Raw genomic sequence first — 27,106 nt, 5'->3', positions numbered from 1 at the left:
AGAGGATGTCAGACAGACACAGGAGATTGCACATCTGAGAGGTGCATCAGGAGAGTGAAGGAGAACAAACTGTTTGACAGGGACATACCACTGTCTATATGCGGGAACACTGATCAGTTGTTCAGTGTGGCCTGCTTACTGGTCAATTATCAGAATGGGCTGTTGCATGGGCAACTCAGCAATGAATTAAAGATCTATCTTGCTGCTTAAAAACCATTATTTGAGATCCCCCACCTACTGTATCTCTACACTTAGAGTAATTATGGTGTGTCCTGACTAGAATAATCTCTGCGGCCTCCTAGTGAGGCGGGTTGTTGTATCAGAGGAGGTATATTCATGTAATTATAGTATCAAATGTATTCACTATTGCGAATGAGCCACAGTATGAAATATACATGGCATCCTAGCACTGTGTAATGATTAGATTTGCCTAATCTTTGGGGAAAAGCAAAATAGAAAAAAAAAATACCCATACACGGTGAAAGCTTTTATCCTTGTAAGGGAGACAGACAACCTCACTTTTATTTAATGTGGAGTACAATATGCACCTTACATGACACCATCAATGTTTTGTTTAGGTATGTGAGTGCATCTGAAATTTATTGAAGTCCTTTGCATTGTATTGCACAGTTTTGACTCTTCTTGTTCATTGGGGGGAAATTTGATTTTCGACATTTCAGCCACCCTGTGTCTTTCAGTCTTGTCTGGAAAACCATCTGTCTGGTGAGCACAGGAAGAATAGTATGAAGCCACTGTAACCCAATGCATAGGCTTCGAGTGCTATTATTTGTTTTCCTATATATATTTATACAGCAGCTCACAGTGTAGGTCAAACACAGGCTGTGGCCTTTAAAGGCATGTGTGGCTCTGTTGGTCTGGACACTCTTAATTGGCTTATCATTGCAGCCATAGAAAAAAGACTATACCTATATACTAGACCTATAAAAAGACTGCAAATATTCCTATGTCAAAAAACAAACACAAAAAGTAAGCGGGGAAGAGTAAAGCCCAAGAGGTCCCTGTGATAGGCAGGCAGTGTCATAGATCAGATACACAATAGATCAATACACAACGCACAAAGATCAGATCAAGTAATAACAGAAAAAGAAATAATCCCCCCTCTCCCTTATAACCCTAGCAACATCCGCATCCTTATAAATTCTTTGCATAAGAAGGTCCTCCTCTGCAAAAACCACAAAATCGCACCACTGCATTCCAGTGATAAGCAGCTGGCCTTGCACCTGCCAATAGTAGCTGTGGCCTGGTTTCAGGCGCAAGGCGCCACTTTGCATGTACAGGTACCCACAGTCCACATAGCTCTTCACATTGGGGCACTTCACCTCCAGCAGCCCGAATGGTGGTGCCTCCATTGGATCAAAAACAACACCATCTGGAGAGCATCCAAGCCAGGGAGCATCCGGATGAATGACAAATCCTGATGGCCAGTAGTTGATGTTTTTTAATGTGGGCATATTCCTGAATAGCTACTGGCTCCAGTGACAGCCCCCTCTTCATCAAGGCTGTCTGAACCCCACCTTTGCAGATGCGTTGCGCAAGATTCTCTGCAGAGCTGTGACCTCGGACATGGCACACCTCCCGGAACTTGGAGGAGGTGAGCCTCATCTTCCTCAGGCAGTACCTAACCCCAATTTCGATTGGTGAGCTGTCTTCAAAAGTAATCTATGAATAAAACATGATTTTAGTACTACAATTACACTAAGTCATTACATAACAACTATTTAAAAAACACTAAAGGTGAAAGGTGAGAGCAGGCTAACTGTTCAAGCAAATAGTAGCGGTGTGATTCATTAGGCTACCAGAACAACCAGAACAAATAAGCTTGCCTCCGTAATCTCTTAAAATAATCTCTTTCTTGGTATTATAATACAGTTAGAACAACAGTGTTCGTAAAGCATTGAACAGGTTAGTATAGCCTAGACTGGGGGTACAAGCTCTGACTGACTAATGTTCCCACCATGAATAGGCTTACTTGAACTTGTGCTCCAAAGAACGGGAGCAGTAACAATCAGTTCCTGGGGTGTCCACGAAAGTATAGTTCAGGTTTAAGTCAAATAAACAGATTGAAGTTTTAATATTGTTCTTCTACATCCACATCACCAACTATAGCCGCAGAAATACCCCAGAATCTGACTTGAACTTATTAAACACATTTTCCTCCCTACTCTGAGGTCGTGAGGCTTCTCATGCTTCCTCATGGACCTATAACATACAGCCCTGACGGTCACCCTCCCTGCAGGGTCTTTGTTTGACACTGTAGAAATTCAACATCATTCATGTAATGTTAGACAAAACACAGTGGACTTCTTTTCAACACCGTACAGTAATGTACAACATGATGCACGTACAAGGGTGGTAAATACTCTTGATCGTGGCCATTGGTGATCGGTTGTGCTACTTGTCTAACTCTGAACGTAACGTTAGTGTCCGATAGCAATAGGTTATGTTTTCTCTGCGTCCGATTGAATCATTCCTTCTGGTTCTAAAAAGATTTTTCAGGGTGCTGCGTTTTTGTTTGGGTCGTATGCACCTCAACTAAAAACGTTAAACTTTAAAAACACTTGATAACTCTATAAATCTAAAATCTCTACAGGACAACTGACCTAAATGTTAGCTACATAGCTACTGCTAGCTAGTTAGCGATACCATAATGTAAATTTGTTTTGCTATCAATTTCAAGCTTACCTTCATAGATGTCAATAAAACTGGAAAGGTACATCTTGTACCCCTTTTCCCATTTACTCCGGGGGGCAGAGCATCCCTTTCGGATGAGTCTGTGGATATCTGATAAAGTTAGTTTTAGTTTTAGGTCTTGGAGACACCTGGTATAAAACAAAGCCATCTTGCCGAAAGTAATCCCCCGTACACTCGAGGGAACGGAAGTAGAACGGAAGTCGAGTCTTGCACCGAGCGAATTCCCTCAGCACATAGAAAGGTTGGCACTTGACAAACATAAACTCTACCAGCAAAGAACAGTGTTTGCTGACTGCCAAAGCATCCACAACACCAAACACTGCTGATGTAAACACAGACTCCACCACTGTGAGTTTTCCCTCCCTTATCCAAGGCTCTGTCTGGTCTGTGGCACATAAGCTGGTCAAGTCGAATGGCAGGTACGCCAGGATGGGCGTTGTGACGCAGTAGGGGGAGGTGAGTGCTCTGAGATAGATGTAGGATATATGCTCTGTAGGATGTCACGGCTGTTTCTGGTTGGTACAGCAACGTCAATTGATCAGTTCGCGTCCCTGTTTCACCTATGTACATTCGGTCAGGTTGAGTGACCATTACACCTGCCAAACGCGCTTGCAGTGTGGTCAGATGAAATACTGATCAAAATATATAAATTTAGGTCTGACTGTATGTGCTGACTCAGATAGTTGCATTGAACTGCAGCTGTTCTTAATAATTGATCGCAGTGAAATGCAGTGAAAAAGTGATCATTTCTTCTTCATATTGTTTCAGCTTAAGCATAGTATATTGTTGTGGTTTAACACATGGGGCTCTATTTTCGACTCCGCCGCCAGCTCGCGTTAAACCAAGGCGTACAGAGGTGCGCCAGGATGGGCGTTGCGGCGCAGTAGGGGCATAGGCATAATGAGACCATTTTGGTCTGCGCCGGCGGCGTAAAAGTGCACTCAAAGCTCGCCACCTCAGACCTTGTGAACTCTGTGTGCCAGCGTGCAAGTGGATTTTCGTAAACCGGCGGAGTCGTGCGCTCACGTCACCAGCACCTCACAGTCAGGTTTCCACAGTGTCTGGCATTTCACTGCACAGCCGCAGTTCAATGCAACTATCTGAGTCAGCACATACAGTCAGACCTAAATTTATATATTTTGATTCGTCTCTCATCTGACCACATTGTAGCAGAACTGGCCTCTAACTGACCTTCTCTTACCCTCTCTGCAATTCTCCAGAGAAATGGAGTTGTAAACCAGTCTAACTGGTTGAGTTATACATCACCTGGTTTGCTTGCAAGGAAGGTGTTAATTTCAGAGACAAGATGTCTGGCCAAGAGGAATCTCCTCCATGTTTTCTTTTCGGGGAAGCCAGAGGCACAGACACCTCAACATCAAAGGTTGCCTTCTCCTCACCTTTTCCTCACTATGTCTCTCATGGCAACGCTAATTCTCTCCTGATAGCCCCATGGGAGATCAAGACAATAAAACTGTCTGGAGAGACAAATGACATGCCTCAGAGGAATCCACAAAAATCAGCAAATGCTGATGGGTTGTAAATTGGACATTCCTAAGCAACTTGTGGTTTAGGCTGTGTGCTTTTTCTCAATACTCCAGGATAACCAAACTTCTATGTTACACTTAACTTTTGATATTTTCACCTTACAGGACTCATTGTACGCATAACATTGGTGTTTTCCCAGTATCTCTAATCTGAAGTATGACAAAGTTGTGATTTTAACGGTTTTATAAAGTTTGTCTGAATTTTTTCCATAGAACCATACTGCCATCCAGAGGTTCCTAACCATCAGATTGAACATGCTTGACATGACACATTTATCAATAAGTAACCGTAATAGTGATAATCATTTTGGCAAATATAGTCTGCCTCTCTTTATTTCTTTATTTTGTGTTAGTTATACCTTGAGTCATCATTCATATTAGGACGAGTATTATAAATTGTCACCATGATTATCATTCAATGTTGTCATCCAATCATAGGAATTGCCTAACGCATTTTGTGAACAATGTTGAAATGTCATTAAAAATCGTCCATTCAAAATATATGTGATTGACCATAGTGAGAAGCAGATGAGCCCCTTGTATGAATCATTAATTAATTCCAGCTCCATGAGGTGAGATTACATTGCACGTCACAAACCGTCTCACGTGTGACGGCCTGCCCATTAGACATGCCCCGGAGCGAGATTTAAATGTCTGCAGCCGCAGCATGAATTCAGTGCGCGTTACTCAGTCTTTTCTTAAGTTATGTTACGTTAGGTCTTAGTTCTGTTTTTAATTTTCTTCTTTCTACGTCTAGTTACTCTCAGCTGAGTTCTTTTTCCCTTCTTCTTTGTCTTAAGTTTTGCACAGTCGTTTTGCTCTTTAAGTTTTTCGTCTTCAAGCTACTCAAAGCCATCCCGAGTAGCGTAAGTTATCTTCAGAAGACGTATTCTTATAATTTGCAGTAAGCTTTCAAGTTAATTTTTTTAGCCAAACGTTTTGTTTTAACATCAGTAAATTTAGGCAAGTAATACTAATTTTGTAGCCTTCTTCGACCGACCATCGAAGAGACTCTTAATTTGTACTATCAGTCTAAAATAATCCGTCACGGACTCAACCGAACCAAACCCTGCGGCCAGCTGTTGATCCTTGGTCTGGCTAACAACCATCTGGAGCCGTCCCTCATCTGTAACCGACACCGTAGAACCAGTTCCAGAGACGTCACCGTTCAACATCAGCTCTTCACCTTGGTGTGCCTGGGCCTTCCACCGGACCACCAAGCAGACCGAGCCATGGACGAACATCTGGAACGTCTTCGAGTTAGTTCGGAGCAGAACTCACGGGACGCCAGCAATCAAGTAGGCACACTAAGCGGGTTTGAATAAGAGTTGGACGACGGTCAATTCGTCCAAATTCTCTCCATTAATCGTTTAATCCATTAACTCTACGTTTGCGTCCCCATTATTCCCTTTCAACTACTTCTCACTATTGCCAACTTATTTACCATTGTGTTGCCATAAGTTTCTTGTGTGTTCTGTCATATCACCTCACATCTTTTGTCGTATTATTCATGATACATCACTCATTATCCATAATTCTGCTTAATAAATGATATTTTGATTGAAGTCCTGGTTAGACGGTGTCCTTTTGAACTGAATATCTACGATCCCTGTATCCAGAATTTACACTTCAGGTTATCAGACTGGTTTATTGTTAGTTCATTTGTTAGTATTTTATCAGCGTTATAGCAGTTAATTTCTGCAATCCTTCTTAGCTGAGGAAGGTGGTGCCCCGTCATTTTATCAACGAATGCAACATCAAATCAAGGTAGTTCCCCTACAACATTGAATGCACGTTCGGCACGCGTAATGGTCACTCAACCTTACCGAATGTACACAGGTGAAACAGGGATGTCTGGTGATCTGTGACTCAAATTGCCTGGTGACAAACGTGTATGCCACTTTCCCCGGGTCGGCACATGACTCGTTCATCCTGGCGAATTCTAGCATCCCTACAGACTTTCAGGGGGACACCCCTCTGCATGGGTGGCTGCTAGGTGATAACGGCTATCCACTGAAAACGTGGTTGATGACGCCATATATCACACCGTCAACAAGACGGCAGTGTGGTTTTAATGGTGTTTTCAGCAGTGCTCGGTCGCACACTGCGATCAATAATTAGCAACAGCGATGACTCTATGCAACTATCTGAGTCAGCACATACAAGCGCGTTCGGCACGTGTAGCTGAGTCAATATGTTATTTTTATATTTTCTTATTTTTGTGAACATTCTCAAAACCTATGTATAATATCCTCTGCCATAAAAAAAAGATCAAAGTATGTATTGTAACCTAAATTTTAATTTTGTATTACCTTCACATTGAATTAATAGTTTAAATGTTTTTATAGTTCCGTGTTACCTGTTGTAGCGGGGGGGGTCTAATTAGCGACGCACAACACAGTCATTGGCAGCGTAGTTTCAAGTGTAGACCAATAAGTAAGTGGTCACTCGCAGAGGTGCAGGAGGCTATTGATGAACATCAAAGAGAGTCTCAAGTAAAGAAGTCAAACACAAACAGGGCCAAATCACATGCTCTCCAAGTCGCTACCGCTGTAACTGCCATTAGCTCTCCTGAACCTGGAAATGATTATACCCAAGTGAATACAGCCAAATGCACCTCAGCTACCACAACCAAGTCAAGCGAAGCAGCTGTTTCAGGACCCAGTGCCCTGGAGCGTGTGCTAAGTATGCTAGAGAGAGTGTTAGAGCATACCAGCCAGCCTGTTCAGCCTGTTAGGCCTCAGTTTTCCCCTCAGCTCGTTTCACCTCATGCCAGGTCTGCGAACAGCTCTCATTCAACCCGAACACATTGCATGAGAGAAAGGAGATGTCTAGCCTGCTTAGAGTTAGGACATCAGCGAAAAGACTGTCCAAAAGCCACTGCCCTCCAGCGAGATGTGACCTCACCTGATCAGGGAAACTAAGTCACTCACACCTGGGAGGGGATGGTGTGAGTGATAGTGGTGAAACCCTCAATTCCAGTGAAGATCCACAATCCTTGTATGAAGAAAGCCTAAAGTCCGCCCTACCTGGTGTTGTTGTGCTGTTCCAGAACATAACTAGGCTTGACAAAGCCGACAGTTTGTTTTACACCAATGCACAAGTGGATGATAAGGTTTCACTGCAAGCTCTACTAGATACTGGCTCCATGGCTTGCACCATTAGTGAAGAGGCCGAGCAGATGCTTAAGGATGCTGGACTAGCGTCAGAACCCAACTGTGTCCCCACTGATATTATTCTCGTTGGCTGTGGTGGAGTTCAAATCACACCTAAATGCATTCACAACTTGAAAATGGAAGTTTACGGATACACGTTCAGCGTGCCTGCCTTAGTTGTTTCTGGCCAGAAAGATCAGTTGATCCTTGGCACAAATGTCATTAAGCATCTCTTAAGGCAGTTCAAGCAGTCTCCTCATTTCAGGCAGGTTTTGAGAAAACCTGACTCCACAAACGCACCTGAGATAATGCAGTTCCTCAACATGTTGGCAGGCATCAACAGATGGAGGGGTGACACAATTCTAGATTTTATTGGGACTGTCAAACTGGCGCAAGCCGTAACTCTCCTTCCAAAGCAAGAGCACCTGGTTTGGGGCAAGTTACCTGTAGCCTCACCCATCTCTGAAGGCACAAATCCACAAGAAAGACTTCATCGTCTGCAGATCTGTGGCCTCCATGAATGGTGACAGATGGATCCCAGTCAGGATTTTGAACACCTCCGACAAGACTGTCACTTTAAAGCGTCACACCAAGGTGGCAGATATGTCCAGCTGTATAGCCATTTAGGATCTAGATCTAACCCCAGACCAAAGGCCAGCTGAAGAAGTCAAAGTGCAGAACCAGAGAGTACGTAGTGGAACAGCCAACAGCCCTGATCCAACTCGTTGCTCCACCTTTCGTGACAGTTTGCATAATCTCGGATTGGACAAACAGGACATTGATTCATGTCAGGTGTCAGACCATTGGAAATCCCAACTACTCCAACTGATTCACAAGTACGAGGATGTCTTTTCAAGGAGCAAGCTTGATTGTGGGCAGGCTAAGGATTTCGTCCACCGCATCCATTTGACTGATGAGCGACCATTCAGCCTCCCATACCGCTGTGTCCCACCAGGGCAGTACCACAAACTCCAACAAGTTCTCACAGAGATGGAAGAGATCATACGCAAGTCTAACAGTGAGTGGGCGTCCCCACTGGTGCTCGTATGGAAGAGGAATGGGGACCTCAGGATATGTGTGGACTACCGCTGGTTGAACGTGCGCACAGTCAAGGATGCCCATCCTTTGCCCCATCAATCAGACTGTCTGGCGGCTCTGGGAGGTAATGGCATATTCAGTGCCATGGATCTTACCTCTGGCTTCTATAACATTGCCATGGCAGAGGAAGACAAGAAGCTGACAGCCTTCACCACACCAATGGGGCTCTATGAGTTCAACAGGCTCCCCCAGGGCTTGTGTAATAGCCCTGCAAGCTTCATGCACCTCATGATGGGTATATTTGGTGACCAGAACTTCTTGACCCTTCTCTGCTATCTCGATGACATGCTTGTGTTTGCTCCCAATGAAGCTGAAGCCCTCAGGAGGCTTGAAATAGTCTTCAGCAGGCTATGCACTCATGGGCTAAAGCTGGCCCCCAAAAAATGCCAGCTAGTCCGGAGAAGTGTGAGATTTTTGGGGCATGTAGTGGATGGAACCGGCATGTCAACAGACCCTGACAAAGTCAAGGCCATTGCTTCCATAACAGAGTCTGATCTCATGATGGAGGATGGTGTCACGCCCTCTCAGAAGAAGATCAAGTCGTTCCTGGGCATGGTTATGTACTATCAGCAGTTCATACATGACTGCTCCTGCATAGCCAAGCCACTGTTTGCACTGACTGCTGCGCCTAAAGGAAAGAAAGGAACTGCACGAGGGGCTGCTGCATTCAGGAAGTTACATCCAAATGATTGGAGAGAAGAACATCGCAACTCACTTGAACAGTTGAAAACTGCACTCATGGAGTCGGCTGTACTTGCACACCCTGATTTCAGTCAACCATTCATCCTCTCTACAGACGCTTCTCAAGATGGCTTAGGTGCTGTGTTATCTCAAGCCCAAGATGGTGAAAGTAAAACACGCCCCATCGCCTTTGCCAGCAAGGCACTCACTCGTGCTCAGAGCAACTACCCTGCCCATCGTCTAGAGTTTTTGGCACTGAAGTGGGCTGTTTGCGACAAATTCAGCCACTGGCTAAAGGGATACACCTTTACAGTTTGGACGGACAATAATCCGCTAACCTACATCCTCACAAAACCCAAACTTGATGCGTGTGAGCAAAGATGGGTAGCCAAGCTGTCACCATACAACTTCAGCATCAAGTACATACCTGGTAGTAAGAACATTGTCGTCGACGCTTTCACTGCATGAAAAACCACATTTTCGACCCATAAATCCTCGCGAAGTTCATTGATTTTCAGCGATTTACGGCAAGTTTACGGGGAACTTCGCCGGCTCCGAATATCGTCGGAAACGAACCATCTGTTGGCGGGGGACGTGGTTAATCGCGCCTTTGCGAAGATGCAAATAGCTCTAATTAGCACATGAATGCTACCCACGTTGATCTACTCAGGCTGGCCTGCTGACTTCACAAACAACCATTGGATGATTCCACAGGCATTTTAAAAGGATACCATCATGTGATTGGATAGCAACTACAATCACATGAATGAGTGATCATGTGATTGGATGACAACTCTGCTGCTATTGGTCATCTGTGTGCCACAAATAATAATAATAATAAATACATATTAAATTAAATACTATATAATAAATTAATATATTAAAAATAGTTATTATATTGTTATATTTATGTATATATACAATATAAATGTTATATATATTTTATTTGATTGATGATTCATTGATTTATTTGGCGATCCACCTTCTACACTACCACACAGTAGAACACAAAGAATACAGTTGACAGAAACATTTTGAAAAAAAGTCTTTAATGAAATCGTGACACACACATTAACAAGGATCAACTGAGTAAAATCAGTGACTACTGGGGAAAAAAAGCAAGGAAATGTGCAGAGGGGTTCACTGATGAGAGTCTCTGGGTTGGGCCATGCCGCTGGTCCATGGTGCATAAAAAAGAGTCTAAGGCCTATGGAAATGCTTCTTTGCTGCCTCTGGGTCATACTGAGTTGGCGCCTGTCGCTTTGAAGGGGACTCGATGCGGAGCCTCTTGCGGTGTGTCGCCACATACTTTGGGTCGCTCTCCAGCCGCTCTTGCAGTGTCTGGCAGAGTTTGGAGAGCTAGGACACTCCTCTTGCTTCCAGCAGCTGTAAATAAAGGTGTTAATATAATATTAGTACTGCTAAAAAACAATAACATATGATAACATATGTGAGCATGTTTGTCAAAAACAATGCAGCTAATAAATAAAATTCAGCCCATTTTTACATTGTTGTGAAAATAAAGCGGCATTCATGGGACCTGCTACAGATGAGACAGAGCTTTGCTCTGAAATAGACAAGGACATCTGCAGTGAAGCAGGGACGAAGCACAGTGGAGAGCAGCCAAAATCAGGAGATGGTCATCAGGAGAGTCAAGCAGCGGAGGGGAAAACCAATGAGGTGGCCTTAAAACCACCAAGTAGTCCAGTGGGTCACATCAGAACAAGGGTTGGCAGGGTGGTGAAGCCAGTTAACAGACTGATCCAAAACATGACTCAGAGAAATACACAAGCAAGCAATCTGGTCAGTGGGTTTGTCAAAACTTTATTTACATAGATAACACCTGGTTGTTATGCTAGGATTGTCCTCAGGTCACAGTGAATGTGTTTTCTTTTGAGTATGCTCAAACTTGGGGTAACTGTTATTTAATCATCAGTATGAGATTGTGTATAAGGCACTTTCTTCAGCGGGTAGATATTAGGAGTCTGGCCAACTTCCTTATATCACTTTCCCTTTTTAGTGGGAAACACTTTTGTTGCACATAAAGATGTATGTTGTGAAGTAATAACAGGCTAAGCCAGCATTACCCCGGATTTAGCTATAGCCCTATACTTGAACGGTTTTGAGAAGTTCAGGGGGGTGTATGTAGCTGAGTCAATATGTTATTATGTAATGGGGGGGGGGGGGGGGGGAGTGCCACTGTGTGTGTGTATTGACTGTGCCCCGTGCTGCTCTTTATAGAATAAATGTGCAGATCCTGATCCCTGGTGTGAGAGCTGTCCTTCCATTCATGAGCAACCATTCTGCAGCTGCATGCGTAATGGTCACTCACCCTGACCGAATGTACACAGGTGAAACAGGGATGCGAACTAATCAGTTAACGTCGCTGTGCTAACCAGAAACAGCCGCGACATCCTACAGAGCATATATACTGCATCTATCTTAGAGCACTCGAGACACAGAGAGACAGACACATGGAAAAAACGAAAGTGATGATCGTTGTACGCTATTACCCACGTCATTTCATTCCAAATACAAATGTTATCATTGTAATGCTTAACATTATTTACAAAGATGGAGTACATCATTGCTTTGAGGAGGATGAGGAGGAGGCCGAGGATTTACCATCTAAGGACCTCATATTTATACATCAGAATCAGAATCAGAAATCCTTTATTTATCTCAGAGGGGAAATTGTTTTTGTTGCACTGCTCCTGAATAGAATTAGAATAAAATTAGAAAAGAAAGAAAAGAGAGAGAACTATATATATAAAAACCAAATCTAAAAACAAAATATTTATATTGAGAATATATATATAAACAAAATACAGAACAGAATATAGAACAGAATGTATATATATATATATATATATATATATATATATATATATATAGAGAGAGAGAGAGAGAGAGAGAGAGAGAGAGAGAGAGAGAGAGAGAGAGAAAATAAACAGTATATACAAACGGGTGTGCAAAGTAATACAAAGGGATGTCAGGAGATATGAGTGACGTCAGTCTCCTGGAAACTTGCCATGCCTCACCAGCGGCATTCTTAAAGGTGAGGCGAGGAGCTGCTGTGATTGGTGAAGATTTGACTCGGCTGTGCCAAACCCACTGCACGCCTTTTTCCCTCCCTCTTTCCGAGTTTCGCCTGGGTGGGACTGAAATGAGAAGGAGGAGGAGATGCGCCAGCGGCGCAGTGCACGAAAATACCAAAGTCTGCGCCGCCACGCCCCATCGGCACAGCAGACCTGACTTTGTGTCGCGCCTGCGCCGCGCCGGCAGCAGAGTCGAAAATAGAGCGCTTAGTTTATAAAAAGCACCAAGTGCAATACCTTATTATTACTTTCATCAGGCTAAATGACTTTAGACTTTAGACTGCTTCTTTATTGATCCCAATTTGGGAAATTATTTTGTTTCAGTAGCAATTAAATATACATACAAACACAAAAAGTAACCAAAAAGTAACCAAAAATATAAACAGGAATAAGAGCAGTTTGTTAAAAATAAAAATAGAACTAATTATAACTAAATATATAGTTTTAATAATATACATTATAATGTATAATACATATTATATAATATATCCATCCATCCATCCATTATCTTCCGCTTATCCGGGGCCGGGTTGCGGGGGGAGCAGTCTGAGCAGGGACGCCCAGACTTCCCTCTCCCCGGACACTTCCTCCAACTCTTCCGGGGGGATCCCGAGGTGTTCCCAGGCCAGCCGAGTGACGTAGTCACTTATATTACTTATATCACTTATATTATTATTATAATATAATAATAATATAATACAAATGCATTATAACTAAGTATATAAACAAGTATTTACAGTAAAACATGTGTGCAGTTTCAGATGATAAATGAATATAAACAGTAGACATGTGCAATATTGCAGTGGTACAGATAATATGTAAAATATTGGGGTTTGTGAGGTTGGTGGATTACCTGTTTAAGTTGCTATTGTACAGTGTGATGGCTTGAGGCAGGAATGATTTCCTGAAGCGGTCCTTATGACAGCGGAGCTGGAGCAGTCTATTGGAGAAGGAGCTCCGCTGTCTGTCCCCGAGGTGGTGAGGAGGATGTTCAGGGTTATCCATCATGGATAACAGTCTGTCCAGTGTCCTCCTCTCCACCACCTTCTCAAAAGTGTCTAATTTGCAGCTAATAATGAAGCCGGCCTTCCTGATCAGTTTGTTCAGTCTGTTGGTGTTGCCGGCTCCGATGCTGCTCCCCCAGCACACTGCAGCAAAGAAGAGTGCACTGGAAACAACAGACTGGTAAAAGATCTCCAACATCTTGCTGCACACGTGATCTGAGCCTCCTCAGGAAATAGAGTCTGCTCACACACTGAATGACAGACCAGAGCTTAATCTGGAACAGGTGAGCTTACTGTTAGAACACACACACACACACACACACACACACACACACACACACACACACACACACACACACACACACACACATATGTGTGTGTGTGTGTGTGTGTGTGTGTGTGTGTGTGTGTGTGTGTAAGAATCTGAGAAGAAATCATTACATATATATATATATATATATATATATATATATATATATATATATATATATATATATATATATATATATATATATACACACACACACACACACACACACACACACACACATACATATGTGTATGTGTTTCCACACAGTTTGGCACAGTTCATGTGTTGAGCCAACCTTGCATGTTGAACAAAATGCAAAAGCTTATGGTAGTGCCCCTCCTCCCTCTTGTGAGGTGGACCAAGCTGGTTCATCCATAAAGTGACCCTCCTCACACACCTGTATGTGTTGTGTATTCACAGAGCAAGGTCTTCCCTGAGCCAATGTTCACTTGGACCAAAGTCGGCGGACGTCTCCTGGATGGCAGTGAGGAGAATGATGGAAGGGAGCTCGTTCTGGAGAGAATTCCTGCTGAGCTTAATGGCTCTATGTTCTGCTGCACGGCCCAGAATCCTCTGGGCTCCACAGATACCCACATCCGCCTCATTGTGTTCGGTGAGTTTGTTTGTGGTGGGGATTTGTTCTAATCTGTTCAGTGTGCTCATAGTAAAGATTTATTTATTCATTTTGGGGGGTTTTTTCGGTGTGTTTTTTCAGACAACCCAAGACTGAAGAAGGGAAAAGAACACTTTATTGGTAAGTCACTTTATATCATAGTCAGTTTCAGCATTGTGGTTAATTTTCCATGAATGTAATAAACCAGTAGCATAAACATAGGATAACCACAATTCACCACAGGGCTGCTGTGACAAGCAATTTCAGAATACAATGCTTTTAAAATATAACAGAAACTTTGTAAAATAAAAGCAGTAATTTTTATGGATCCCCGGATTCAATGTTAAATAAATAAACAATGATGAAATAATCACATGAAGAAACTGAAAAATATTTCAATGGAAAAATAATGTGTGAAATAATTTAACATTATCAAAACCCAAGTCAGTGAAATGTCATTTCTTCAGCATTATACGATTTATTTAATATATTTCAATTTCAAAAACCCTTTATCAAAAGTCTGTGTTTATTTAATAGTGACATTTTCACAGTTCTAGTTACATTTCATTCCACTTTTAATGACAGTAGCATTGTTTCCACCCATTTACAAAATCACATCACATGCCCCCGGCCTCTTAAACAAGCATTGTCAACAACCATAGCCAGAATTTGCCAGTAAGCATCTGTAAACAAGAGCAACAAGAATGTCAAAGTTATTCTGAATCAGCTATCTAGCTGCTGCCATAAATAAACACAGAAACATAAAATAACATCTTTTATTTATTTAGCTTAACAAAGCTGGGCATGATCTGGCTCTGCACAAGAGATTTGTTGAAGATAAAAAATATATATGTATATATATATATATATGGAAAACAGAAAATAGACTTATCCCTCAATGGGAAATTGTTACATGACAGTTATTGTCAGCATGTCAGTCATGGTGTAATTTGTAAATATATTAATTCATAGCAATGCTCTGCCTGCTGTCTTGTTTGTGTGCAGCCATTGGCACAGCAGTCAGTCAACGCTCCCTCACTTTAACTTCCATCTTGCTGCTGCTGAGCTTTACCTGCAAACTGACGTGATCCAAGGCTCCTCCTCCTCCCACCCACATCCACCTGAGGCAACTGCTTTGTAAAGAGCCCCTGGAGATAGCTAAATCTCCACACAGCTACTAGCAACAAAGCATTCAGTGGTGCTGGAACATGAAAGGAGCAACAGGACTTCAACCCTGGGAGAGAGGACACATACTGTTACAGCATCAGGCTGGTTTGGATTGGTTTCCCTATTCCCTAATCCCAATTCTGACTGATGATCCATCCATCCATTTTCTATGCCGCTTATCCCTTTCGGGGTCGCGGGGGGGCCGGAGCCTATCTCGGCTGTCAACGGGCGAGAGGCAGGGTACACCCTGGACCGGTTGCCAGCCGATCGCAGGGCACATACACACAACCATTCACACTCACACTCACACCTAGGGGCAATTTAGAGTCACCAATTAACCTAATGAGCATGTTTTTGGTCTGTGGGAGGAAGCCGGAGTGCCCGGAGAGAAGCCACGCATGCACGGGAAGAACATGCAAACTTCACACAGAAAGGCCCGACCCGGGAATCGAACCCGTGACCTTCAATTCAATTCAATTCAATTCAATTCAATTTTTTTCAATTCAATTTTATTTGTATAGCGCCAAATCACAACAGAAGTTGCCTCAGGACACTTTCCATACAGAGCTGGTACAGACCAAGCTCTTTTATCAACAAAGAAACCAACAATTCCCCCATGAGCAAGCACTTGGTGACAGTGGCGAGGAAAAACTTCCTTTTAACAGGCAGAAACCTCGGGCAGAACCAGACTCTGGGTGGGTGGCCATCTGCCTCGACCGGTTGGGTGAGAGAGGAAGAGCAAGAGAGGGAGAGTGAGACAGACAGAGACAGACAGACAGACAGACAGACAGACAGACAGACAGACAGACAGACAGACAGACAGACAGACAGACAGAAATGCAGTCAGAGAGAGAGAGAGAGAGACATGTAATCACAGTAACAGTGACAGTGGATGTAATAACAGTAGTAGCAGTTGCAGTGGATGTCAGGCAGGGCCAAGGCAGGAGACGCAGCTGCAATCCACAATCCAGATTCAGCCACTGTCCATGGGAACCTGCAAGACGACAAAGCACAGAGACTCCGGGGAAGGAGCTAAGTTAGTAACACGCCGTGGTAGGACATGAAAGCATGCGGATGGAGAGGGACAGAAGGACAGAGGAGCTTGGTGTATCTTTGGATGTCCCCCGACAGTCTAATCCTATAGCAGCATAACTAGGGGCTGGTCCAGGACAAGCCTGAGCCAGCCCTAACTATAAGCTTTATCAAAAAGGAAAGTTTTAAGCCTACTCTTAAATGTAGAGACAGTGTCTGCCTCCCGGACAAAGACTGGAAGATGGTTCCACAGGAGAGGAGCTTGATAGCTAAATGCTCTTACTCCTGTTCTGCTTTTTGAGATTTTAGGAACCATAAGTAGACCTGCATTCTGGGAACGCAGTGTTCGAGTAGGGCAATAAGGTACTATGAGCGCCTTAAGATAAGAAGGTGCCTGGCCATTTATGGCTTTGTAAGTAAGGAGGAGAATTTTAAACTCTATTCTAAACTTTACAGGGAGCCAGTGCAAAGTGGTAAGTATTGGAGAAATATGATCTCGCTTCCTGGTTTTTGTCAGAACACGTGCTGCAGCGTTCTGGAGCAACTGGAGAATATTCAGCAACGAATTTGGGCAGCCTGATAGTAAGGAATTGCAATAATCCAGCCTGGAAGTTACGAATGCATGGACTAGTTTTTCTGCATCATTTTGAGACAAAATATGCCTAATTTTTGCGATATTACGTAGGTGAAAAAAGGCAGTCCTTGAAATTTGTTTTACATGGGAGTGAGGAAGACATGTCTTGGTCAAAGATGACTCCCAGATTCTTTACAGTGGTGCTGGAGGCCAGCGCAATGCCATCCATAACTGCTATGTCATCAGAAAGTGACTTTCTAAGATGTTTAGGGCCTACTACTATAACTTCAGTTTTGTCTGAGTTTAGCATCAGAAAATTGCAGGTCATCCAGGTCTTTATGTCATGAAGACATGCTTGTAGTCTAGTTAACTGACTGGTTTCTTCCGGCTTCATTGATAAATATAGCTAGGTATCATCTGCATAGCAATGAAAATTTATTGAGTGCTTCCTGATAATCTTACCTAAAGGAAGCATATATAAGGTGAATAGAATTGGTCCAAGCACAGAACCCTGCGGAACTCCATAGCTGACTTTAGTGAGCACAGAGGAGTCATCATTAACGCGTACAAACTGAGAGCGATCTGACAAGTAGGATCGCTTGCTTCTTGCTGTGAGGCACGCACACTACCTGTTGCGCCACCGTGCAGCCCACCTGACTGATTATGAGTACACAAAAAGCTCTAACTGCATCATATTGAGGGAAATCTTGGTTATAGACTATGGTGGTCCTGATAGGCTATAGGCAGCACAGCCAGCTCTCATACTAATCACCAGTGTGCTCCTTATTGGACATTACAAGACACAAAATAAACTTAAAAAATTATTATTATCATGAATCTCTGGAGGGCAAACAGCCATGTGAAAGTGATTGGGATGTGACCATCCAAAAGGGCTGCTTCTCAAAAATAAATACATTTAGAGAACATTAGTAGTTTTCATTGTGCACTGTACATTACAGCTTCTCACATGTACCTTAAATGACTGTGATGGTTTGTTTGGGTCATATTTTCTATCATATCCTGGGTCATATTTGTAGGAAAAAAAAAAATGAATGAAAATTATTTCATTCATTACTTCATTCTATGTCCTTAGGGGGTATAATAACATTAGCTGTCATTTTATTTATTTATTCATTTATTTCTGAACAAATTTGAAAATGATCATGAAAATGATCATGTTTTTCTGCTCAAGACTTAAGGTAGTGTTACATAATGTTTTTGTTGGGCTAAATTGGGTGACTGGTAACTCACCTGGTAGAGCATATACCATGCATCAAAGCTGAGTCTTTAAACAGCCTGGGTTGGATTCTAGCCCAAGCCACCTTACTGCATCTCATCCACTCTCTTTCCCCTGCCTCTCCTGTCCTTCTCCAGCTGTCACTATCTGAATAATAAAAGGCAGACATGCAAAAAAGAAAGAAAGAAAGAAAGAAAGAAAGAAAGAAAGAAAGAAAGAAAGAAAGAAAGAAAGAAAGAAAGAAAGCTAAATATTATTTCTTGTAGTGTCTGTAAAATAAATGCTAAATTAGCTGAAGAATTACTACATGGTTGTAGTAATTCACCTGTTTGAGAAGCCATCATTGATGTAAAACCATGCCTCCTCTGGAATAAAATGTAAAATGAAGTTGTTAATGTGTTTGATGTTAGTGAAATATGTTTTTTAGATAGTGTTTTACTTCCTTGCTGCTCAGGTTAAAAAGGTAAGGGTATATGTACTTCATCAACAAACATATTACAATATACAACAAACTACTCTTTAATAGCACACTCTCTGGGCAGGGGCGGATCCAGAGTATTTTCAGGTGGGGGGGCACAGGGGGTAACAACAGTTAAACTGAGGGGTGTACCCAAAAGTGACAAAAATGAAGGCTGCCACCGACCTCTGTCTTCAATATTTAGACTAGTGGAAACAATTACTTTTCTTAGATTGTACATTTACACAGTGTATTTTTGTCTTCATCTTGCTTTTGTTGGCTACATTAACTCTTATCTTGTACGGAGGGTGCATATGACCTTTTCATTTTCCACTGTCAACATTAAAACTCTGATGGACATGTCCCCTTGTTTACAATATTCTCATCAACATCTGGCTCTTACGTGTAATTAGTAAGCTCACCAATAGCAGCCTTTACAGCAGGGGTGGGCAAACTGTTCCACAAAGGGCCGCTGTGGCTGCAGGTCTTCTTTCCAACCAAGCAGCAGCACACCAGACTTGATTCATTCAATCAACTGATCTCACTCTTCACACAGCTGATTGGTCAAACTGTGAGCTCTTGATTGGTTGGAAAGAAAACCTGCAGCCACAGCGGCCCTTTGTGGAACAGTTTGCCCACCCCTGCTTTACAGCATTGTCAATGATCACATCACATATTGCAACATTTATTACATTTTTTAATCATTATGATCAGCGCTCCTCAACTCTGTAGTAAACAATAAGTGTTAAGCAGAATAAGCAGCACCATAAACTCAAACAGTGAACAACAATATTCTATACACTTAATCAGTAGTTAGTGCTCAGCTCTGTACAGTAAATATCTCAATTTTCTGTCTAGTAATCGGTTTTAAGCAGAATAAGCACCACTCAAATTTTCACAGTGAACCACATTATTCTATATTCTTATTAAGAGTATAGGATACTGTTGCTATTGTTTCCAATTTCACTGTGAGAATTTGAGTGATGCTTATTCTTCATAAAACTGATTACAGAACACTGAGATGTTTACTGTACAGAGCTGAGCACTAACTACTGATAACTACTAATAGACTCTTAATCCGTTCTGTACAGTAAACATCTCCTAGTTTTGTATTGTAATCAGTCTTTCAATTCTCACAGTGAAATTGAGAACAAATGGCAGAGAGTGGAGCCTCCACTCTGGAGGCTGTATAGCTCTGACACCACTGTTTTGACATCCTGATGGCTCATTTTTAAGGAATAGCTTCCTAAAATAGGCTGTGTGCACCTCTCTGTGCACTGAGAACCTTTAAAGCAATACAACTTGCATTTTACAAGATATTTGTCCTTTACAGTAAAATTACAATTTAATTTTAAAATTACATTTTAAATTTAAACTGAGCAGTAGAAATATGTTGAGAATAACAAACAAAGAAAAAAAAGATGTATAGTGTAGATAATAAGCACATTAACTGTCTGTGTGAATACTCTTTTTTTCCTTTAACACATTCATAGTTTGGCTCAAGTTTAATTACTGTTCTGACTTAATGCGCAGTCAACTTCATTTGAAAAATTTATGACATTGGCATCGCTGCTAGCTACAGACAGCTCGAAATTCAGAAAATTATTTACAGCTCGTAGTGTAGACAAAACTGCATTGTCCTCTGAACATCACAGGTAGGTGCTTGTAACACACAAGACGCTAGAAGCCCTCACTGCGTGAATGGTAAAATACAGTTGGTATTCCTCAATTCCAGCGCATGCTGCTGTGCTGCTAACGTCAAGTTGAACAAGAGGAAAGTCCGTGACTGGTGAAGTTACAGCATTTAATCGGTGCAGCCACGGAACCACTTCCTGTATCTGTGAAAGTGAAAGCCCTGTAGAGTTTCACAGACAGTCCAGTCTTATACTAGGTTTCAGTACTGTTTCCGGTGGTAGCAACCAGCACAATGATTGACATGACCAAGAGCCAATGACGATTGGGGGGGCACACGGGGTGGCCAATCAGATTGCAAGGGGGGGTGGGTGTCCCGCCACCATGGAAGACCCGCCCGTGTCGCTGAGTAAGGCTACGTTCCCACCAAACGTGATGAAACAAGATCGCGCCGCAAGATTACATACAAAGTCAATGCAAAGACACAATTTGAAGCGTCATTTTGCCGGGCGCCGGGCGATTGCGCGGCGCGATGGACGCGTTGGCCGCGCCTAGCTTCACCGCTCGAGTTGAAATTATTGAACTTTTGCGGCGGATTCGCGTGAAGACGCACCGCGACAGCCTATCAGCGTTGAGATCGTCATCGACGTGCTGACGTACGGACGTAGTCGACGAGAGAATGAAATGTTGTTGTTGGGCGGGCTTGTCGCGTGATGCGTTGATGCCGCAAGGGGTTTTTGTACCAGCGTCAAAACTGGAGCGTCTGGCGCGACGCGATTTCATTTGAGGCGCGATTTGAGGCGTTTGGTGGGAACGTAGCCTAATAGTTCATCCATCCATCCATTCATCTCTATGCCGCGTATCCCTTTCGGGGTCGCGGGGGGGTTGGAGCCTATCCCAGCTGTCAACGGGCGAGAGGCGGGGTACACCCTGGACCGGTCGCCAGTCGATCACAGGGCAACATATATACACAAACAACCGTTCACACTCACACTCACACCTAAGGGCAATTTAGAGTCACCGATTAACCTAATGAGCATGTTTTTGGTCTGTGGGAGGAAGCCGGAGTACTCAGAGAGAAACCACGCATGCACGGGAAGAACATGCAAACTTCACATAGAAAGGCCCGACCCGGGAATCGAACCGGCGACCTTCTTGCTGTGAGGCACGCGCACTGTGCAGCCCAGTAATAGTTAATGTTAGCATTAAATCACAGTATATTTTCCCACACGATGATGTTGATGAGGAACATTTTCATAACAGGCTGAGGGTAAAGTCTCTGTCTAGTACTACCTGAACAGTTTTTGAGTTTTTCTTGGGCCTTTATTGATTTTTTCAAATTAAGGATCCAGTTAGCCTCTCTGAGGCAAAAGGAAAAGGAATCAGTTTTAAAAGTAGTAATCTATCAACATCTGCTACTTTTGTTGCACAAAAGAGGCGCATACTCACTTCCCACTGGTTCACAGACCTGGGTACCTCAGATGTGTAAAATCAGCATTTGGACTCTCGTATATAGACACAGTGGTGCTTTGAGCAAAATGCTAACATCAGCAAGCTAAAATTCTTACTACGACAATGCTAATATGGTCAGAAGTTTTTTTTTTTTTCATGGTCACCACCTTTGTGTAGCATGTTAGCATGCTAAGGTTGTCACCTGTCTCATATACAGAACCTTCTTGTATTAAAAAATAAAAATGCTCTTTAGCTTACTGAATCAACACACAATGCTATTTCTCTCATATCTTTGTGGATACCATAGTGTTATGCATAATGATCATTTTCACATGCTTGGAATGACATGAGTTATAATAAAACCAAAAGAGTATCAGGACATAACAGAGAAGCATTAAATCAGAATTTGTGGAAGAGAATGACACCTAGGGCTCTATTTTCACCGGTGCAGCGGAGGCACGCACAAAGTCAGGTCCGCTTCGCCAATGGGGCGCGGCACCGCAGACTTTGGTATTTTCCTGCACTGCGCTGCTGGTGCATCTCCTCCCCCTTCTCATCTCAGTCCCACCCAGTGGCGCAACTCGGAAGGAGGGAGGGGAGAAGGCGTGGAGAGGGTTTGACACAGCCAGGTCCAATCTTCACCAATCACACCAGCTCCTCACCTCACCTTTAAAAACGCTGCTGGCGAGGTGCATGGCAAGTTTCAAGGATGACTGAGCCCGCGCAGGAAACTGTCTGACACCCAAACTTCTCCTAGGAGGAGGTCCTTAGATGGTAAACCCTTGGCCTCCTCCTCCTCCTCCTCCTCCTCCTCCTCCTCAAAGCAATGATGTACTCCATTTTTGCAGATAACATTAAGCATTACTATGATAACATTTGAATTTGGAATGAAATGACATGGGTAATAGCGGACAACAATCATCACTTACGTTTTTTCCATGTGTCTGTCTCTCTCTGTCTCTCGAGTGTTCTGAGATAGATGCAGTATATATGCTCTATAGGATGCCATGACTGTTACTGGTTGGCACAGTGACATTAATTAATTAGTTTGCATCCCTGTTTCACCTGTGTACATTTGGGCAGGTTAAGTGACCATTACGCCTGCCGAACGTGCTTGCAATGTGGTCAGATGAAATACTGATCAAAATATAGAAATTTAGGTCTGACTGTATGTGCTGACAGATAGTTGCATTGAATCGTGGCTGTTGCTAATTATTGATCGCAGTGAAATGCCAGACACTGTGGAAACCTGCCTGTGAGGTATTGGTGACGTGAGCGCATGACTCCGATGGTTTATGAAAATCCACTTGCCCAGCAGTGCAAAGCTGGCGCACAGAGTTGACCAGGTCTGGGGTGGCGAGCTTTCAGCGCACTTTTACGCCGCTGGCATGGACCAAAATGGACCGAAAATCCGAATCCGCCAGCTGATCCTGCCAACACGTTCCCGTACTGCACCGCAACGGCCATCCTGGCGTACCTCTGTGCGCCTCGGTTTACCAAAATACCAAGTGCACTGCGCGCCCGCCTGCACTGCACGAAAATAACACCGCATGGGGTGCACACCCTGCACCCCGCCAGCGGCGGGGACGAAAATAGAGCCCTAAAGTAATAAACTTCTGTCACTCAGTGTCATTGTTGTCCATTTTATGGAGACTTGGTCAGTGATTAAACAAAAAAAAGATAAAAACAGAACTCTGTGACAATTCAAAATGTCTACTTATTCATGGATTTAGTGAAATTAAATTAAGACATATCAGTTTTTAGAAAATGTCTATGAATACCTGCAGTTCAAGTCAGCTCATAGAAAGAAAGAGGCTGTGGAAATACAGATCTCAGCCACGAACCGCAAGTGGATTGTTCCAGTTGGTGGGGAATGAGTACATGCCATGGTGGACTCTCCCAACCAGAAGCAACATTCAACAGGGGACTACCACATCTAAGCAAGGCAAGGCAAGGCAAATTTATATGTATAGCACAATTCATACACTAGGCAATTCAAAGTGCTTTACAGAAGCATAAAAATACATTAAAATCATACATTTCAAAGATAAAGAAAGAAAGATTATAAGAGAATCGAAAAATAAAAATAAAATGCAATTACAGGAAAATTAAAAACTGAAGCCAGTAAAAGACAATAATTTAGCATTTAGAATGATTAAAATCATTGAGCAAATATATTTAAATAAAAGCTGTAGCAAATAATAATGTTTTCAACCCTGATTTAAATGAGCTGACACTTGGTGCAAACCTCAGGTGTGCAGGAAGAATGTTCCACAGGTGAGGAGCATAATAACTGAAAGCTGCTTCACTTTGTTTGGTTCTCATTCTGGGAACACACAACAGACCTGTCCCTGATGACCTGAGAGGTCTGGATACTTCATATGGAGTTAATAAATCTAGAATATATTTTGGTCCTAGACCATTTAATGCTTTGTAGACCAACAGTAAGATTTTAAAGTCTATTCTTTGACTCACAGGAAGCCAATGTAGTGATCTGAGGACTGGTGTGATATGGTCCAGTTTTCTGGTGTTTGTAAGGACTCGTGCAACAGCAATTTGAATCAGCTGTAGTTGCCTAATTGATTTTTTGTTTAGGCCAGTAAAGACTCCATTGCAATAGTCCAACCTACTGAAAATGAATGCATGAACCAGTTTCTCCATGTCTTCTTCAGACAGACATCCCTTAATTCTGATTATATTTTTTAGGTGGTAGTAGGCTGATTTGGTTATCAGCTTTAAATGGTTGTTAAAATTCAAGTCAGAATCAATAATTACACCAAGATTTCTGGCTTTATCTGTTGTTGTCAGTGACATGGAGTTAAGGTAAGCACTGATCTTTGAGCTTTCATTTTTGGTGCCAAATACAATCACTTCTGTCTTATCTGCATTATGCTGTAGAAAATTCTGGCACATTCAATCATTTATTTGATGAATACACTCACTCCCTTACTGAAAGTAAGGGACTGTAGTCATGTGACGACACAGAAATATAAATTTGTGTATCATCTGCGTAAGTATGATAAGAAATATTATGATGCTCCATAGTCTGAGCTAGGGGCAACATATAAATATTGACAAGAAGTGGTTCGAGAATGGACCCTTGTGGAACCCCACACATCATCTTTTTTCGTTCATACATATACTCACCAATTGATACAAAGTAGTCTCTATCTTGTAAATAGGATTTGAACCAGTGTAGTACAGTGCCAGTAAGTCCCACCCACTTTTCCAGTCTGTCAAGAAGTATGTCATGATCAACTGTATCAAAGGCAGCACTGAGATCTAATAATACTAAGACTGAGGTTTTGGAAGCATCATTATTCAGATGTATGTCATTTAAAACTTTGATAAGTACAGTCTCAGTGCTGTGGTGTGGACGAAATCCAGGCTGAAATGCATTAAAAAGATTGTTCTGCATCATGAAAGCATGTGTTGTTGAAAAACAACCCTTTCAAGGGAAGATTTGATATTGGCCTGTAGTTACTTATTACTGAAGCATCCAGATTAGTCTTTTTCAGGAGAGGTTTTATTACTGCAGTTTTCAAGGCCTGGGGAAACTGACCAGACTGAAGAGAATTATCTATTATCTGCAACACATCTGGAGCAATTAAAAACATTTTTTCTTAAAGTTCATTGGCAGAGTATCAAGGCAACATGTTGTTGATTTTAACTGTGATAGAGTTTCTGTCAGTCTTGCGTGATCTAGAAGGTTGAAATGTGCTAGATTAAGTGGAGAACAAGAAGGCACAGATGGACTTACCATTTTGCCTGAGCTGGAGCTGCACACTGTTGGCTCAGTTATCCTCTTGCCTGCTCCCCATCAGTACTTCTGCTTCCGTGGACTGCTCATCTGGCTTCAACCTCCCCGCCTGCCTCCAACTACTCTGCTCTCTCCTCACCGGCACCGCTGCTCGATCACCCTCCGTGTCATCAGCGGCTGAATTACGTTACTCCGCTGCTCGCCGGCAACGCTGTTCAATCAGTTGTTTCTCAGGCTGCGGAGCTCCCTCCTCGTCATCAGCAGCTGCAGTAAGCTATTCACTCTGCTCCGTACCTTGCTTTTTCTGTGGTATTAATAAAGGTCATTACCAACTGTCCCTGCTCTCCACTGTACTGCATTTGGGTCCAAAACGCGCCCTTATCAACCGCGGTCCATAACCGGTGTGGCCATTTTAAATGAAAGAGCAACATCCGTGACCACAACCTCAGAGATATTAAGCCCTTTGGAGATAACCAAATCTAATACATGCCCTTTGTTATGTGTTGAATGTGTTATGTGCTGAGATAGGCCAAAATGATCCAGATTGTGTAACCTCTTCAGTACGGTGCTCCCTGTACAGGAGGCAACCTGGGATGCGTGCACACGTCGATGATCGAAGGTCACACTCGCGAGCACCAATCCTAACTTGTAGCATACCAGAATAAGGGGAGAAACTCAAAGCTACTAAAAGCCTCTACCAAGCATTGCCACCAAAACGAAACCTAATTCATACTGCAATAAATTATATGGGCATATAAGGAAAACACAAAAACAGCGTACGTCCAGTTTAGAGCTTCTGCTGTGTTCACCACTTTATACAAACCACAAAAGCCTGATATCATATGAAAGCAGAGAGTCTGACGATCACGACAATGTCTGCCTCCTCACTGTGTGACCAAAACTCGGTGAGCCAGCAGCCAAAGAGTAGCAGAAAAATATTTCTCAAAAGCATACAGTGTGTCTTAGCTGTTTTATGGTCAAAAGTTATATTCCAGCTCAAAAAAACGCTGCTAATGTCTCCTCCCATATGACTCTGTGTTAGTTTACGATCGACCGCGAGGGTCCTGGTTGTTTCCATAAAGAGGAGGGGGTTTCAAGAGTGGGGGGAGTGCACACATCAAATACCCTATCTTTGGGCTAACTTCCTTCTGTATCATCATTGGTGTTTCTATGGTGAACTTGGGTCCTGCCCCCCGAATGACCAAATGGGGCGGGGAGGCTACTGACTACTGTAAGTACGCAGTTAGTTTCACTTCTCCGTGTCATTCACAAGTGAATAGGCAGAGCACTTACAGAGGCGTACAGACGACCCTGCTAAACAGGCCGAGGTGTTATTTTACTGTTTTATTTGTATTTCGTCCTTTCATGAGGGTAAAAACAACAGAAAAAAGAAAACGGCTGCTACAGAGAAGATTGGTAGAGAGCCATCAGAGATAACGGTACTCCGCTCAGACGAGCGCCTGTGGGAAAACCTCCATAAAACTGCTCAGGTTCATTATTTTGGCATGTACTTTTGCACAATTACTCATCAGATATGACTTTACTAATTCATAGAAGAATTTGGCCTTTATCACATGATT

The 27,106-nt window shown here is 42.8% G+C and overlaps 2 protein-coding genes across 3 annotated transcripts in view; both read left to right on the top strand.

The window, feature by feature from the left end:
* The window catches only part of igsf21b (immunoglobin superfamily, member 21b), a 79,041-nt gene extending 63,564 nt beyond the window's left edge, over positions 1 to 15,477 (top strand). For both annotated transcript variants that reach the window (XM_070968025.1, XM_070968027.1), the window contains 3 exons: positions 14,023 to 14,215; positions 14,318 to 14,356; positions 15,221 to 15,477. In XM_070968025.1, the coding sequence (XP_070824126.1) occupies positions 14,023 to 14,215; positions 14,318 to 14,356; positions 15,221 to 15,303 (315 nt within the window). In that variant the 3' untranslated portion in view covers positions 15,304 to 15,477. The remainder of the gene's footprint in view (positions 1 to 14,022; positions 14,216 to 14,317; positions 14,357 to 15,220) is intronic.
* icmt (isoprenylcysteine carboxyl methyltransferase) overlaps positions 1 to 24,194 on the top strand; it is a 125,550-nt gene extending 101,356 nt beyond the window's left edge. Inside the window, exon 6 of the transcript XR_011602403.1 lies at positions 24,185 to 24,194. The gene's annotated coding sequence lies outside the window, so the exon portion shown is untranslated. The remainder of the gene's footprint in view (positions 1 to 24,184) is intronic.
* Positions 24,195 to 27,106: the final 2,912 nt, after the last annotated feature.

Source organism: Chaetodon trifascialis, chromosome 8, assembly GCF_039877785.1.
Source record: "Chaetodon trifascialis isolate fChaTrf1 chromosome 8, fChaTrf1.hap1, whole genome shotgun sequence".
NCBI classification, from domain to species: domain Eukaryota; kingdom Metazoa; phylum Chordata; class Actinopteri; order Chaetodontiformes; family Chaetodontidae; genus Chaetodon; species Chaetodon trifascialis.
This window is presented reverse-complemented; position numbering and strand designations above follow the sequence as displayed.